This window comes from Protopterus annectens, chromosome 5.part0, assembly GCF_019279795.1.
Source record: "Protopterus annectens isolate FY-2018-M chromosome 5.part0, PAN1.0, whole genome shotgun sequence".
Lineage (NCBI taxonomy): Eukaryota > Metazoa > Chordata > Ceratodontiformes > Protopteridae > Protopterus > Protopterus annectens.
Genome location: NC_056735.1, coordinates 1340566402 through 1340582163, shown reverse-complemented (window position 1 = coordinate 1340582163; position 15762 = coordinate 1340566402). Strand labels below are relative to the sequence as shown.

The 15762-nt window shown below is 31.7% G+C and overlaps 1 protein-coding gene across 1 annotated transcript in view; it reads right to left on the bottom strand.

Moving 5' to 3' along the window:
* Positions 1-4091: 4091 nt before the first annotated feature.
* The window catches only part of LOC122802363 (odorant receptor 131-2-like), a 47748-nt gene continuing 36077 nt past the window's right edge, over positions 4092-15762 (bottom strand). Inside the window, exon 3 of the mRNA XM_044071998.1 lies at positions 4092-4981. Coding sequence (XP_043927933.1) covers positions 4092-4981 — 890 coding nt within the window. The remainder of the gene's footprint in view (positions 4982-15762) is intronic.

Sequence of the window (15762 nt, the reverse complement as noted above, 5' to 3'; positions counted from 1 at the left end):
TCTGAACTGTTGGTATTATATTTTAACTGTATTTGTTAAATTATTCTTGTATTTCTGGAGCTTTTCTCCCTGGGCCTCCACTGAAAATGGATATGTATCCAGTTGGACTTTCCCGGTTAACAAATGTAAAATAAATAAATAAAATTTATTGGAATATTAAAAAAGCTTGTACAGAGACTCCTAAGAATATGTTAAAATTGGGTCTTATATTTGTCAAGGATTCACTTTAAACAAAGGCACAAAGTAAGGGTGTCCCTTAACCCATCTATTATCTGCATTAGTTATCAAACCCTTAGCTAATAGTATAAGAAGCAGTGAAAAAAATGATGGATTCTCAATTAACAAGGATCGACAATCTAAAATACACCTTTTTGCAGATGATATTTTACTAACTATAGGAGATTTAAATTATTCAATGACAGGAATAGATGAGGACATTAAATAGTTTCAAGAAGTATTGCTGCTGAAATTTAATAATAATAATAAAACTGAGATTTTAGTGTTAAATCAGTTACTGGATTGTAAGTTTAAAGATAAATATAAACATAATTGTGAAGAAAAAGAACTACAACATTTAGGTATAAAATCTATCAATATGTGAGTAAGATTAATAAGAATTTTCAAAAAACAATTGAAGAAGTGTTACTTCTTACTAAAAAATAGAATTTTTTTTACTTTTGAGGTTAGGTTAGTACTTATTAAAATGATTATATTACCCAAGAATATATATATATATATATATATATATATATATATATATATATATATATATATATATATATATATATATATATGTATCTATATATATATATATATATATATATATATATATATATACACATATATATATCTATATCTATATATATATATATATATATATATATATATATATATATATATATATATATATATATATATATATTGCTTTCAATAGCTTTAATACCTGACAAAAAACTTCTAAAGAAAATGGAAAAAAAATTAACTTCATAGATTATGGAAGTATGTTGGTATTAGCTACCCAGTTGTAGAATCTTATTGTATTGCTGCAAATTTTAACTCTATTATACTCTGGATAGACTCAATTTATACTAGTCAATTTAAAACAATTCAGGAACAGATTATACTAAATTCTTATAAGTTTATCAAATACAATAATTTAGAAATGTGTAACAGTCCTTTCATTTGGTTAATAACATTTACCTTAGAAGGAAATTAATTTCAGTCTTTATACTCTGCATATACGAAATCAGTTCTTAATACAGTCAAGAAATATGTTTTTATCACTCCAAGAATATCAAAATGGAAATGTTTGTGCTTCCCATTGTACACACTTTTAGATTTAAGGAAACTTAGAACAATGTTAAAATGAATTTACTAAAAAAGACCTTAATGATTCAATGTTTCCTAATATTGTATAACAGTATGTGATGTTGAATTTCTTCCTTTTTTATGTATATATTGTAAATATCTTAAATTAACAAAAAATATCTTAAAATAATAAAGTGTTAGTACTACGGAGAGAGGCAGAGTGTATTGGGAATAGGCAGAGAACAGAAAGCACTAACAGTATGGAATAAAGAATTGTTTGCAATGGGTACAGTTTACGTTTAATTAAATAATGTCAGTAGGGTTGTGTAGTGACATAGGGACTATGTACACTTTAACAGAATGTTCTGAAAATGGGCTATTTTCCTGCTGTATAGAGTATGTGAAAATCTTCTGCAAAAGAGATGCTGTATTACAGAGATAAAGAAAGGCACTTAACCATAAGTCAAGCAATAGTTTGTCTGGGAGATTTAGGCTTATGTGGGTTTTCAGAAAATAAATGAAGAATGGCTAAATTGTAAGGAAATAATCACATTTTTGTATAAATTCTGGAAATGGAAGTGAGAGTGATACATTTTTTTGTTGTGGTGACTTCAAATTTCTTAGGCTAGGACAGATATATGAAAAGCTCATAGTGAATATAAATGGATCCACACAGCCTATTGACACATCAGAATATTTGGAACTGATAATTTCTTCTTTGCAGTAATTTATCTGTAGTTTTTCTCTCTACTGAATGTCATATGGTAAGATGCAAAATGAGTTCCCCACAGAAGACTATCCTTTTCCAGCTTAGATTTGTTAATCTTTTCTCAAGATTTTGGCCAATTTTCCTTAACAGTCATAATGTTGATTAATAGACCTATTTGAAATGACACTATGAAAAGACTGGGCAAGCTGGAACCAGAGCACTCTAGTGCTGAGACATGGTCATTGGCTCATTTTATGAAGTGAACATGCAGTCTAAATGGATACCTCTCCAGCAAAACCTCTATAGTTTTAGTACTTATAGATAGCTGTGAGAAGTTAAGAGGCCTAAAATCTTGTAATAAACCATATTCTGAGTGCATAGTAAACTGGGGTCTATCAGGTCTGAATCCAAACAGCAAACAAATTCCACCCCCAAATCTTTCATCACCATGTCAGATGAATGCATCAGCTGCAGACAATTCCTTTAGCCTAAGATTCAGATTTCAAATGATCTGGAGGATAGTACAGTCATTTAATATATACCTATATCTGAAGAGACTGACTAATCTCAGATGAAAGTTGTTTAGGTTAATAGGCTACCAAGACATAAAATATATATATAGGCCTTATATTTAGGAATCATCTTCAACTCCTCTATGAATTATTTTGCTCTTGAAACATTTTAGTAGAAAAGTTGAATTTTATAACATTTACTTTCATATTTATTTTAGTTATTCATATTCACATACCTGTGATGAACTTTGTGAAGATTTGTTGAATTTTACTGCTGATCACATGAAAATGGTTAAATGTACACTGTAACACTATTATATAGTAGCTGTTCACAGTAGCCAAAAACTTTGTAGTTTCTGGTCTAAGTACTTGTGCCCCCCACCGATTTCACTATGCAGGACATCTCCATACAATAGAAAATATGGACTTATGCCATAAAATAAAAACAGTATATATTTTGATGAGCAGAGTCTCATCTCTTTTTGTAACGTGCTGCTGAATCTGAATGTTCATAGTGCATTTTGTATGCATCTGTCTTTGTCTTCCATGAAAGGTGTGAACAGTTGCAAAGTCTGACTTACTACACACAGAATATTGACACAGAACACAATGCTGTTCACATGGAAGTGCATGTGGCACCCTAATGCTCCACAAACCTCTTAATTAGCATATATTGCCAGATGTTATCATGTCAGGTGAGATGTGTTCAACATGAAGTGCTTGGCATCTTTCAAAAATGGCACTGATTTCAAAATCATGTCAAACTCTAAAGTTGCCTGGGTGTAAAGTTTCTTCTTTCTTCCTCTGTGTAATAATGACTTTGGATTTGATTATATTAGTTAACAGTGGTGTTTAGGGAGAGCAGCTCCCTACATGGGATGTGGGTAGTGTATGGAGTGGCTTGACTTTCGGAGCCCTTGTATAAAAAGTAATATCTTTGTTTGCTGTTTATATCACCTTGTGGGATTACATCTAATTTTGCCTTTGATTACATACTATACATGGATATGCTGCTACAATAGCAAAAATGTATTGAAAATTTAATATCTTTCAGTTAAACTGCTGATACAGAGCCTATGAAAATAAAACACGTTCAAGAAAAAAATAAAAGTGGTGTTGTCAATATCAAAGATCTGACTCCACAAATATAATTTATGGGATGCATGTTTACAATTAAAAAATAATAAAAAGGATTATGGCATTAATTGTTTATGGAAACTATAGATAAGGACTATTGTTGTGCTTCTTTTGTTTTTGATTTAATTTATTTATTCATAATGAATATTTTCATTTTGAGAAGGCCAGCAAGCAGAGGGTCAAGTATACCTGCTTAGTGACTGGTTCTGTCACCAAATCATGTTGCTATATGTTTGCAAGAGGTTCACACACACACACACACACACACACACACACACACACACACACACACACACACACACACACACACACACACACACACTTTCATATGGTATTCATGATTCTGTCATTCATAAATCACCTGATTTGGTAATCTTCTGTCTTTCACTTCTTCATTATTTAGAAAATCTCTTATTCTGTATGCCTTATTTTTTAGCAAACATAAAGTAACACATGAAGGCTTTTCTAAAAGTTTCATCTCTTAAACCGTATATTAATGGACTTGGGCATTTTGGAAAAATGTTCAATGCACAGTAATTGAAGTATCGTACATGATTTGCAGTGATCTGATCTATTGTGGAGATCAGCCGTTCTGTGAGTGGTGAAAACAAGGACATCATACAGAGCCCCAGTTGAATAGCATGTAATACGATGGTCTTGCTTGCTTTTGAAGCAGATGCACTAGTCCCAGAGTCAGACCTTGTTGACCTTGTCTGTCTCATGATTTCAATGTATGTGTACAAGATGACGATTGTAATAGATGAGAAGTAGACACCAGTCAGTGTAATCCTCACATTTGTCTGCCATGCAGTCATGATGAGCATGTCTCGTGCACAGTAGACATTTGCCATAAAAAATATCATTGGTCTTGTTGCCAGTATTTCCAAGAGGTCAATTAGGAAATTAAGAAGTCCTAAAATCCAAATAACCCATATAAGAAATGAAATCCTTCTAACTGTGCAAATTTCAATGTGCCTGAAAGGTAGACAAATAGCTATATATCGCTCTGTTGCCATGGCAGTAAGGTTCAGGGGTGTATTAAAGAAAGTGCTTCCAGATAATATGACAATTAAGGTGCAAAACCCCTTGGAGATTTGCTGAAAGTTAATCACCAGTAGGTACAGCAGTACAGTAAATATTATATGAATGGTGTCATTAAGTAACATGTGAGCAAAGAGGATATATCGTGGAGTTTCTCGGAAGACATGATTTTGGAAAAAGGTGTAGAGTTGGATGCAGTTGATGAAAATAAAGCAGGAAGACATGGTTAATATGAAGGCCATCTTCATGTGCACTATCCAATTTACTTCTATAGCTGATACAGAATTAAGGACATAATCAGTTTCAGTTCCAGAATTATTTAATAGCATTTCTTTTCATCTGGTACACCTAAAAGTAGAACAGAACAGAACAATAAAATTCACAGACTACTTAAATTTCCTAAACAATACCATAGTTGCCTTCTGATTTTTTCTTGTATTGCCTTTTATTCTTCTATTCTCAAAGTTGCGTCTTCACTATTCATCCATAGCTCACTGGAAACTCTCAGCAAAGTCTATAGAGACATGACATAATGGTTGTTTACCTCAAATGTAAAAGGTACAGGGTTTGATACTCACTAAGGGAAATTGACTATGCCTAAAGGGTTCACAAGGGAAGCTAGCCTACTGCTCAACAATGAATATGTACCCTGTGGTTGGTTATATTTTCATTGATATTCATATTTATTCTTTGAAGCCAGCCTATCTGGAGCTGATTGAGGCTGATGGGTCTGTTTGGCATTAATCTGGCAGCCATGAAAACTGCTGAACTTTTTTCCAGGCCCACTGCAATGAGCCAAGGCTGGTGCTATTAAAGATTAGGTTACCAAACTGAATCTAATGAAATGCTAGGGTGCCAAAGACTGATGGTGCTGAATTTTTCATATCTACAATTGCATTCAAAATATTGCAATAACCTCCATGGGCTACATCTTGAACTGTGCTTCATCTTTAATTAAAGTTAATCAATACAGCAATACCTTTTATGATCCTTTTTTAAGGATGCAAGCCTCCCTGTACCCCTTGGATGGGGAGAAGACTGCAACTCCCAACTTCAGCCCTTCCTCATTATTCTCACAGCAAGGTTACAATACCTCAGGGAAACAGAAGCACTTATATTCCCTTTTCCATGGGGCTATGTTGCATTAAACTGAAACTAATAAAGAGAGGCATGAACAGACCATCTCCACAACCCAAAGGATACAGAGGGCTTGGCCTTCTCTAAAATGAGTGCTGAACAAATAGGTAATAGTTTTACATTTTAACAATGTATGACTCTGTACCATCTTTACACTGCAGAATTCTGATTCAGACATTTGTTTTTCTCGATTTCAGGTTTAAACATTGATGACATTGTGGCACCACAGTCTCCTTTGTACTTGTGTTTACTGTACCTTGGGCTGTTAGCATGCAGTTTACAGAATGCACATGCATATTGCAAGATGTCATATCTAGCAGTATTGGGAAACTCTTTCTGGGAGAAGCTAAAGCTATACATATCGTGTCTATTTATTTATTTAAACTTTGTAGACTGATATTCTACACTGATCCTCTCATGCCATTTTTAAATTCAGTCGCAGAGTACAATCTTAAGAAAATTAGAAAAAAAAACAGTTGTGATGAAAGCAAATGGGATTTATAACTATTAAAATTAGGCAGTAAATTGGCTTAAGAATATAATGTGGAGTTATATTTTTAAATAGAGAGAGAGAAAAATCTACATAGTAGTTGGAAAGTAAAAATATTTGTGTAGTAGTGTAGTTACTAAAGCTACAGAGTAAGTTGGATGGAGGCTGTACAGGAGGGGGGATGTATACTTATGAAAGCATTTAAACTTAGCAGCTTCAAGTAAATGTTTTAAAGATCATTCTGTAAAGTTTTCTTAGGACTCACTCCCTTTCAAAGAAGTGGGAAGGCCTTCCCAGAGTTATGTACTATGGTAGAGAACTGTACTTACTGCATGGCAGTCTGTTAAGATGAGATGGTACATGGGTGACTATAAACCTGAGACTGTATTGCACTGGGCCAGCCTTAACAACTATGGAGCCCAGTTTGAAACATTTTGGTGGGCCTCTTGGCTCCACCCCTCCCATTTCCTAGCTCCTTCCCCAGCCTACTTAACCTTCATTTTAGATTAGTTATCACAAATATATGGTATTACACTATTGAAAGCAAAACAATATCCATGTTGTTTAGCTTATATTTTGAGATAAAACATGTTAGAACAAAACTGTACTTAATATTGAATCTTTTTTCCTTACAATTGTACAAAATATGTTAATATATAATTTTTTATCTAATTTTATAGGTAAACGTTTGAAGATTACATGTTATGACATTAAGCAGAGTGTCTGAAGGACAATAGGCCCACAGAAACCCTAGGGTTATAAATGCTATGATAGACTTTGTTTTCCAACCTTTTGATCCAAATCATAGCCTCAGCAAAAAAACTTGAGTAAGAAAAGAAGGCCAGCCATATTTTTTTGCTTTCAAAGAAGAAATAAGTTGTGTACAATGTTGATGGTTCAAAGCTAAAAAAAAAAAACAGTAGTTCCCAATAAAATGAGAACACAAACACCTGCAAGGATACATGAATAATATCTAGAAATAGTGATCCCCCCGGAAAAAAAAAAACATTGTTACCTGTTTATCCCTCTGGTATTAGATTGAGAAGATGGTAAAAAAATAAAAAAAATAAATAAATGGCCACAGTTACTTATTTCAGTTCTTGCTGTCATACATATGCACAGCATGCTTTCCATCCCCACTCCTAAAAGACAGTCATCTTCTGTATACCCTACTAAAGTTAAATTGGGATGACAGCAAAAAAAAACAAAACAAAAAACCCCCAGAAAAAGTGGTCAAAGTAACATATTTCACCTTGTTACTGTCAGTCGTGCTATGTTATGGTGTGTACATGTGTGTGTGTGTGTGTGTGTGTGTGTGTGTGTGTGTGTGTGTGTAGATAGACAGATAGATGCATGTATGTATATAAACAGTCACACAGCATGCTTCATCTTTACCCTGAAAAGACAGACACCTGTATGATGTTTGACATTTGATTGTGAGAAAAGTATAAACAATAATGAGCACTACCTCAAAAAGACAGACAACTTTATCATATCTGACATTTATCAGAAAATGAAATAAATAATGATCACTATAATGCATACTAACTTGTTGGTCTTTTGGTCTTAGACAATACATTATCCCAAGATGAAGTATAGCAGTTTCTTTGCACAACTTTGAGGCCTGACTGTGAGAAAAGTTAAACAATGACCACACTTCCCCAGCCAGCCCCTAATTATGCCATAACAACCCTCAAAAGGGCCAGTTAACAAATGCAGGGTTGGTCTTTTGGGGGTAAAAGTAAGGAAGCATGCTGTGTGTGTGTGTGTGTGTGTGTGTGTGTGTGTGTGTGTGTGTGTGTGTGTGTGTGTGAATGTGTGTGTGTGTGTGTGTGTGTGTGTGTGTGTGTGTGTGTGTGTGTGTGTGTGTGTGCATATGCGTGTGTGTGTATGTGTATGTGTGTGTCTGTGAATGAGTGTGTGTCTGAATGTGTGTGTGTGTGTGTGTGTATGTGAATGAGTGTGTATGTGTGTTTTCGTGTGTGTGTATGTATGCATGCATGTGTGTGTGTGTGTGTGTGTGCGCATGTGCATGTGTATGTGTGAATGAGTGTGCATGTGTGTGTGTGTGTGTGCATATGCGTGTGTGTGTATATGCGCGTGTGTATGTGTGTGTCTGTGAATGAGTGTGCGTGTGAATGAGTGTGTGTGATTGAGTTTGTGTGTGTATGTGAATGAGTGCATATGTGTGTGTGTGTGTGTGTGTGTGTGTGTGCATATGTGCGTGTGTGTATATGCGCATGTGTATGTGTGTGTCTGTGAATGAGTGTTCGTGTGAATGAGTGTGTGTGATTGAGTTTGTGTGTGTATGTGAATGAGTGCATATGTGTGTGTGTGTGTGTGTGTGTGTATGTGTGTATGTATGTGTGTGTGTGTGTGTGTGTGTGTGTGTGTGTGTGTGTGTGTGTGTGTGTGTGTGTGTATGCATGTGAGTGTGTGTGCATGTGTGTGTGAATGAGTGTGTGTGTGTTTTACATAGCTGACAGCAAATATGCAAATAGATAAATGCTCCATTCCAACACTATGTATAATCACAGATATAATGAAATGACTTTTCACACATTTTCCCACACAGCTCCCTCATAGTAACACGAACCCTGACAAGCTAGGTGTATCATAAGATGCATACATAGACATTTTCTGGCAAATGCCAGATTGCTGAGAGGTGTGCCTTGTGCTTTTAAGGCAAACTGTCTAGCCTGTAAGGTGGACTTAAGGAGCATCTCACAAGACATATAATTCAAAGGAATATCTTCTTCTTTTTTTTCAAAACAGGTTTATTGTTTTAACATACAAGAGAAATATCATAACAATTTTATACAAGTAATTAAAAATAGATATGATTATAACATTCAACAAAACAACTAAAGTATTTACAACGACATCCACTTCAATCAGATCAATTAATTAAACTAAAATACCATGCTATTGAAATTAGGATTTTTTTAACACATTTTGTAAATTATCCCATACAATATAATAAGATGTTTTTCTAGTTGTTCTTGACCTAATTGTGTTTATTTCCATATGGCACACTATATTCATAACATTTTTAAATTCATTGAACGAAGGAGGTGTATCTTAAATCCAATTTCTGGTTATTATTTTCCTAGCCACTGCTAGAATAGACCATAACAAGGGAAGCTTAACCTTTTTAACACTGTGATGTACAGGTGTGTTGAATAATATAAGAGATTTAGAAATAATGAAATTATCTGTAAAAAGAGCCTGCAAAAATTCATTAATTGACTTCCAGTATTCTTTCAATTTTATACAGTCATAAAACATATGAGCCCAGTCAGCATTAATTTCTACATTACATCTCTTACATAGATTATCTTTATTATTTATTTTATTCATCATCAAATGTGTATAAAAAGATCTATGTAAAAATTTCCATGTATAAAGTCTCCAGACAATGGAAGACGTAGTTCTATAGGCAGATTCCAATATATATTGTTTATCTTGTTGATTTGGTGGGTCCCCATTAATAGAAGTGAAATAATTCCAGTATGTATCTACACTGTAAAAAGTTTCTTGTCTGATAATTTTATGTATGTATGAAAGTTTACCTTTATCAGAAACTTTATGTTGTAAATTTAAAATCAAGTAATCAATCAGTGTTGGAATAGATTCTTTAACTGTTATAGACATTAGATCTATTCTATCAATGAGATGTTGTCTAAAGGTCTGAACCTCTAACCAGCAAGTTTCTCTTAGATCAAATTCTTGTTTTAAGAAATCTAGATTTTTAACTTTATTATCAGATATCAACTGATACCAGTACTTTAGATCATTATCTATAGCTAAATGAGTTCCTTCAGAAGTAGATGACAAAAGCATACCCTGAGTATACATTATAGGAATATAATAAAATTCCATTCCCTATACTTAGGGTGCATGAATATAAAGTTACGATAGCTAATAATAATATTTAATGGGTAACAAACCATATGTTTAGGTGTAATAGGTGAAGTACAAAATTCCTTTAGTAACCATAACATGGAGTTATTTACAATCATATTTTATGTGTTAAGGAGATTTTCATGAAGTGCATACTAATTAGCTCCCAATAATCTTTCCATTTTGCGACATATGACTGATCTATTAATAAAGTAATAACTTTTACAATAGAAGAGATAGTATATAAATTAAAGTCTGGAAAAGAAATACCCCTTGAGACCAGCTATTAGTATGTTTCTTTAATGCAATCCTATGTCTATTAGGTGCCCATAGGAAATTTAACATTAGTGTATTCAGTTTCTTGATAATTATTTTTGTAGGTGGAAGTATTATTGATTGTATTAAGTATAAAATCTTGGGGAATATTATCATTTTAATAATTGTAAGTCTCTCCTCCATAGTAAAAACATATTATTCCAGGTATTAAAAGATTTTGTATATTAAGAAAACAGGTATTATAATTATTATATATAATAGATTTAATATCTTTAGATAGTATTATACCTAAATAAGTTATCTGACCTGAATTGGGTACATATTTAGTAAAATCACTAATGAGAATATTTTTTCGTGTATATATAGGTAGTATTTTAGTTTTTCTTCATTGAATATTAAACCAGAAATACTTTTAAAATTCATCATTTTATCAAATAGAGACTGCATAGAAGAATTAGATCCTGCTGATGTAATTAGAACATCATCTGCAAAAGTTGAATTTTGGATGTTGTATTTTCATCTATTTCAAAACCCTCTATGTCAGTACTGTTTCTGATCAAATTAGCCCAAGGCTCCATTACTAACGTGAATAATAGTGGAGAAAGTGGACATCCTTGTTTTGTACCTTTAAAATGGGTATTTTTGTGAAACATATGTTCCTACCTTAATATAAGCCAATGTTCCTTTGTATAAATGCTCAATTAGATTTACAAATGCATCTGAGAAGTTTGTGCACTTCAGTAAGGTAAACAGATAGTCCCAACTTACTGAATCAAATGCTGAACTTATATCAAGACTAATAAGTGTTAAATCTTTCTTTTCCTATTTGCAAAATCAATTAATGTTAAAGTTCTTCTTATATTATCAAAAGTATTTCTATTTATAATGAAGCCTGTCTGATCTATATCTATAATGCCGGAGATGATTGTCTTCAATCTATCAGCAAAAATACTCATAAACATTTTATAATCAACATTAAGTAATGAGATGGGCCGATATGAAGTACATCTAGTTGGATCTTTATTAGGTTTTAAAATTGGCGAAATAAATGTATATTGCCAAGATGGGGGGGGGGTTATTAACTCAGTTTGGGCCAAAATAAAAACCTTATGTATTAATGAATATGTACTTTTAGAAATTATTTTATATATCTCTGGTATAATACCATCATTACCCGGTGCTTTGTTTGATTTAAGCTTATTTATTTGTGTAATAACCTCTGTATATGAAATACTTTTGTCCAATAGTTTAATCTGTTGTTTATTAAGCTTTTTATTCATGTTTGTGGTTATAAACTCCTTTATTTTATCTTTAGGTTCCATGTTAATGTTATTATGGTTAATTTTGTGAAAGTGATTTCTAAATTCATCTAGTATTTCTGGTATACTAGAAACATTCTTCTTTTTCCTTAGAGAAAAGATTTCTTTGATATGGTTTTGTTTATTCAACCTTTTTGTTTTATTTTTAAGTCTATGTAAGTATTTGGGGCTTATTGAATAAGACAAAACTTGTATTTCTCTAAAGTTATTTTAACTTTATGAGTTAAAATTTCTTTGTATTTCTCATTTAGTTTGTTTATTTCTTCAATAACTTTCTTGTCCATAATATTTTCTTTATTATTATGTTTATAAGAGTCTAATTTACTTTGAATATCTAACAATTCCTTATCCCAAGATTTCCTTTTATAATTATACCATCTGATACTTTGTCCATATAGATATGATTTTAAGGCATCTCAAACATAGACAATGGAGACTTCAGGAGTATTATTTATGTCTAAAAATGTTTTACTTCTGAAAGTATATATTCTTTATAGTCTTTTAGTTGAGTTAAGTATGCTGGTATCCTTTTGATCTGAACATTATGAGTATTTTTTATCATGAATTCAAAAACAATTGAATTATGATCAGATATAGGACATGAAATAATTTTGGAATTAATTAAATCTGTTACCATCTGGTTAGAAATAAAGACCCTATCTATTTTTGAATAAGTTTTGTATCTGTTAGAAAAAAAGGTGTATGGTAATGATTTTGAATCTATTTGATTATTAATATCATTCAAATCATAAGAATTAGCAAAATCATTTAAATGTTTTGCATTAGATGTAATTCTTCTTTTTCCTATAGTGGTAGTATCACTTTCATGTAGTATACAATTAAAGTCACCAGCTAAAATAATATCTCCTATAGAGAATGATATGATCTTATCAAGATGATGTTTCACTGTATTAATACCAATTCCAGGTATCCAATATACATTAATTAAAGTGTAAATCTTCCCATTAATTTGTATTGTAACCATACAAAACATTCCTTTGTCATCCTGATAAGACTTAATGGTTTTAGGAATGGGCATACTTTTATTCCATAAAATAGCCGCTCCTCTTTTTTTCTGAGTGTGCTCTGAACTAACCAATACTGTATATTTGTTTGTGGCTAGTTTATCAGTATCTTTTTTCAAGAGATGGGTTTCTTGCAGGAAGACTAAGTTGGCCTTATGTAAATTAATGTATCTTATTAGGCTTGCCCTTTTACATGGATTATTCAATCCATTAATGTTTAAAGAAATTCATTTTAAAGATGTCATTTGGCAGTTTTAAAACTTAAGAATCTTATGATCAAAATAACAAATAACAACATAAGTAATGTTACATCTCCTCCTTTAGGTGTACCTTTAAATATAGCTGTATTTATTGAATCTCTTATGAGATTTTGTATAGGATTCAATTTTGTTTGTAGTGACAATGAGTGTACAAAATATATTGTGGATGTCAAAACTATATACATATAACAATGAACAAGTGAAAATAATGTAAGGATTAAACCTTGCATCCAGCCTGGAGTTAAAAACTCCAACTTAGAGTAGTATTTACCACTCAAGTTAACCCCCTACCCTAAGCAGCAGAACCTCAGCTACCACCTTATCAATTTAATACTGGTTATATTTAACTTAAATTAACAGCTTTCAATTCAATTATCTAGCAAGACAAGACTACACATTTGATAAAACAGCATCATATAAACTAAAATAAACTTTTTTTTTTTTTAAACTATTCATATTACTATATACATATATGTAATATAATACACTTGTATTCAAATAGCATTCAAATAATCTTGATATTAGGAACCAAGAGGAGAGAGAAATAAAAGACGTGAAAGAGGGAGAGAGAGAGAGAGAGAGAGAGAGAAAAGGAAGGCATATTTACATATTAATTTATTCAAAGTAAGTAAAAATAAGTTCTAACATTCATTTAAATCAAAAACTTTGGCTAATATGGTTCAGATATTGCATATATTAAGATGCATCTATTTTCTGTCATGTAAATGCAGTCAACAGCTTCCAAAAAACCTTGAATTGCTTGTATATGAGCATTTTACTCATACTCATTATTGTCAATAGAATAAAATATTATATTTATAGAAATTGTTATAAATCATACTGCATAGTTATGCAAATTCTCAGAAACACTTGCATTATTGTAAAAAAAGCCATCTGTATTTTGTATGTCTATACTACTGCTTTAAAATATATCACATGACAATTTCTTCCAGAATAGAGTTATAAAGTTATTTATGCTTGTCAATCAGATGAATTAAATGAGTTATAGTAATGTATATGTTTGGAACATAAGTTTTAACACAGATTAGTATGCTGCAGTCAAGTAGATTTTCAAAAACACTTGAATAAATGTTTCATTTTCTATGCCTTCTAAAATAAGACATTTACTTACTACAAGAAACTGCATCATTTAAAATCATTATAACTGACATATTTTATGAATTATAACATAAAATAACTCACATTTAAATGTTAAAGAGTTCATTTTCCTTCACATAGTCGCATTTGCATCAGTTCTACTTCCTGGTAGAGTGTTCTTCCTGAATCTGTGATGTGTCAGTGTGATATCTGGGTGAAAGGTCAAATTGACTGCTTTCAGCTTCTCTGTGAGAATTCTGAGAGTTGAAGCTTTTAAAACAACTCGAGGACACTGTTCATGAGGTAGCCCACATCCCAGATTGTCTCCCTTAACATTTTGGTGGGAAACTTGTTAAAAACTAGTGACAAACATTCATTTAGCAGTGTAAATGCATCTAAACATGACAAAACCTTCGCGATGTATTTTACAGGGTTATTACAGCCTCTATGTAAGTGAAATTAAGCCCAAAGTTATTAATAAGTAATAAAACTCAATATTTTTGTCCCAACTCAATTTTTATGCAAATCTTATTATTTACTGTGTCTATATGATCAAAAGCATTTCTATATATTAATATGAGAAAAAATAAAGAGAAAGAATAAAGAAAAGAAAAAGAGTAGAAAATAAGTGTAAAGCAGAAATAAAAAATGTAAGAGAAAGCTATAAGAAGTATATACAATGGAATATTACTTACTGTTTATATTAATAGAGTTAAAATAAAACATATTATTTACTATTATTTAGTTCTAATTATTATTAGTTAAAGCGTGACAGATTATTTACAAACAAGCATAAGCAGTATAATCAAGAAAGTATAATTAGGAATAGCATTTGAAGAACATATAAACTTTTTACAAGGAATAAATATGTTATTATTCCATTTATCATATTTTCATTACTCTTCTCTCCTGCCCTCCCCACCCTTTACCCACTACATAATCTAAATAGAATGCCATTGTTTAAACAAAGAAAAGAAGAAAAGGAGAAAAAAAGAAAAAAAATGTATCAAATTACTGACCTTACTTCTCTTTTTCAGAAAGAGAAACAAATTGAATAATAGCTTGTTATTAGTTCCTCAGATATTTTGACTGGTTATGAAACAAAACATTTCTTTGCACACAGAGAATAACTTTGATTAAATCTCTTTCAGAATATTTGTGGCTTTCTGGAAATGCAGGAACTATATTTAAAAAGATTAATAATGAAGTAAAATGATGAGAGAAAAAAAAAAACATAGAACAAATCATTTGTTTTTAGTTTCTTCTTCTTCTCTGAAGTCTTCCGAAGTTTCAGTTGCCAGTCTCTTTAATGAAGGACTAGCCCATTCCATTTCCTCTATTTTATCCAAAATCTTATTTTTTTGATAAACAGTAAAGCAGAGTCTAAGTCATCAAAATTTTAGGACCATTAGGAAGGAAGATTTTAGCTTGGCAGGAAACAGAAGGTATGTTTTAAACTGTGCTTTTTAAGCTCCCTTATTAGTGGCAGAAAAACTTTTCTTTTAGCTATTACCAAGGAAGAATAGTCATTGTCAAAACGCACAGTT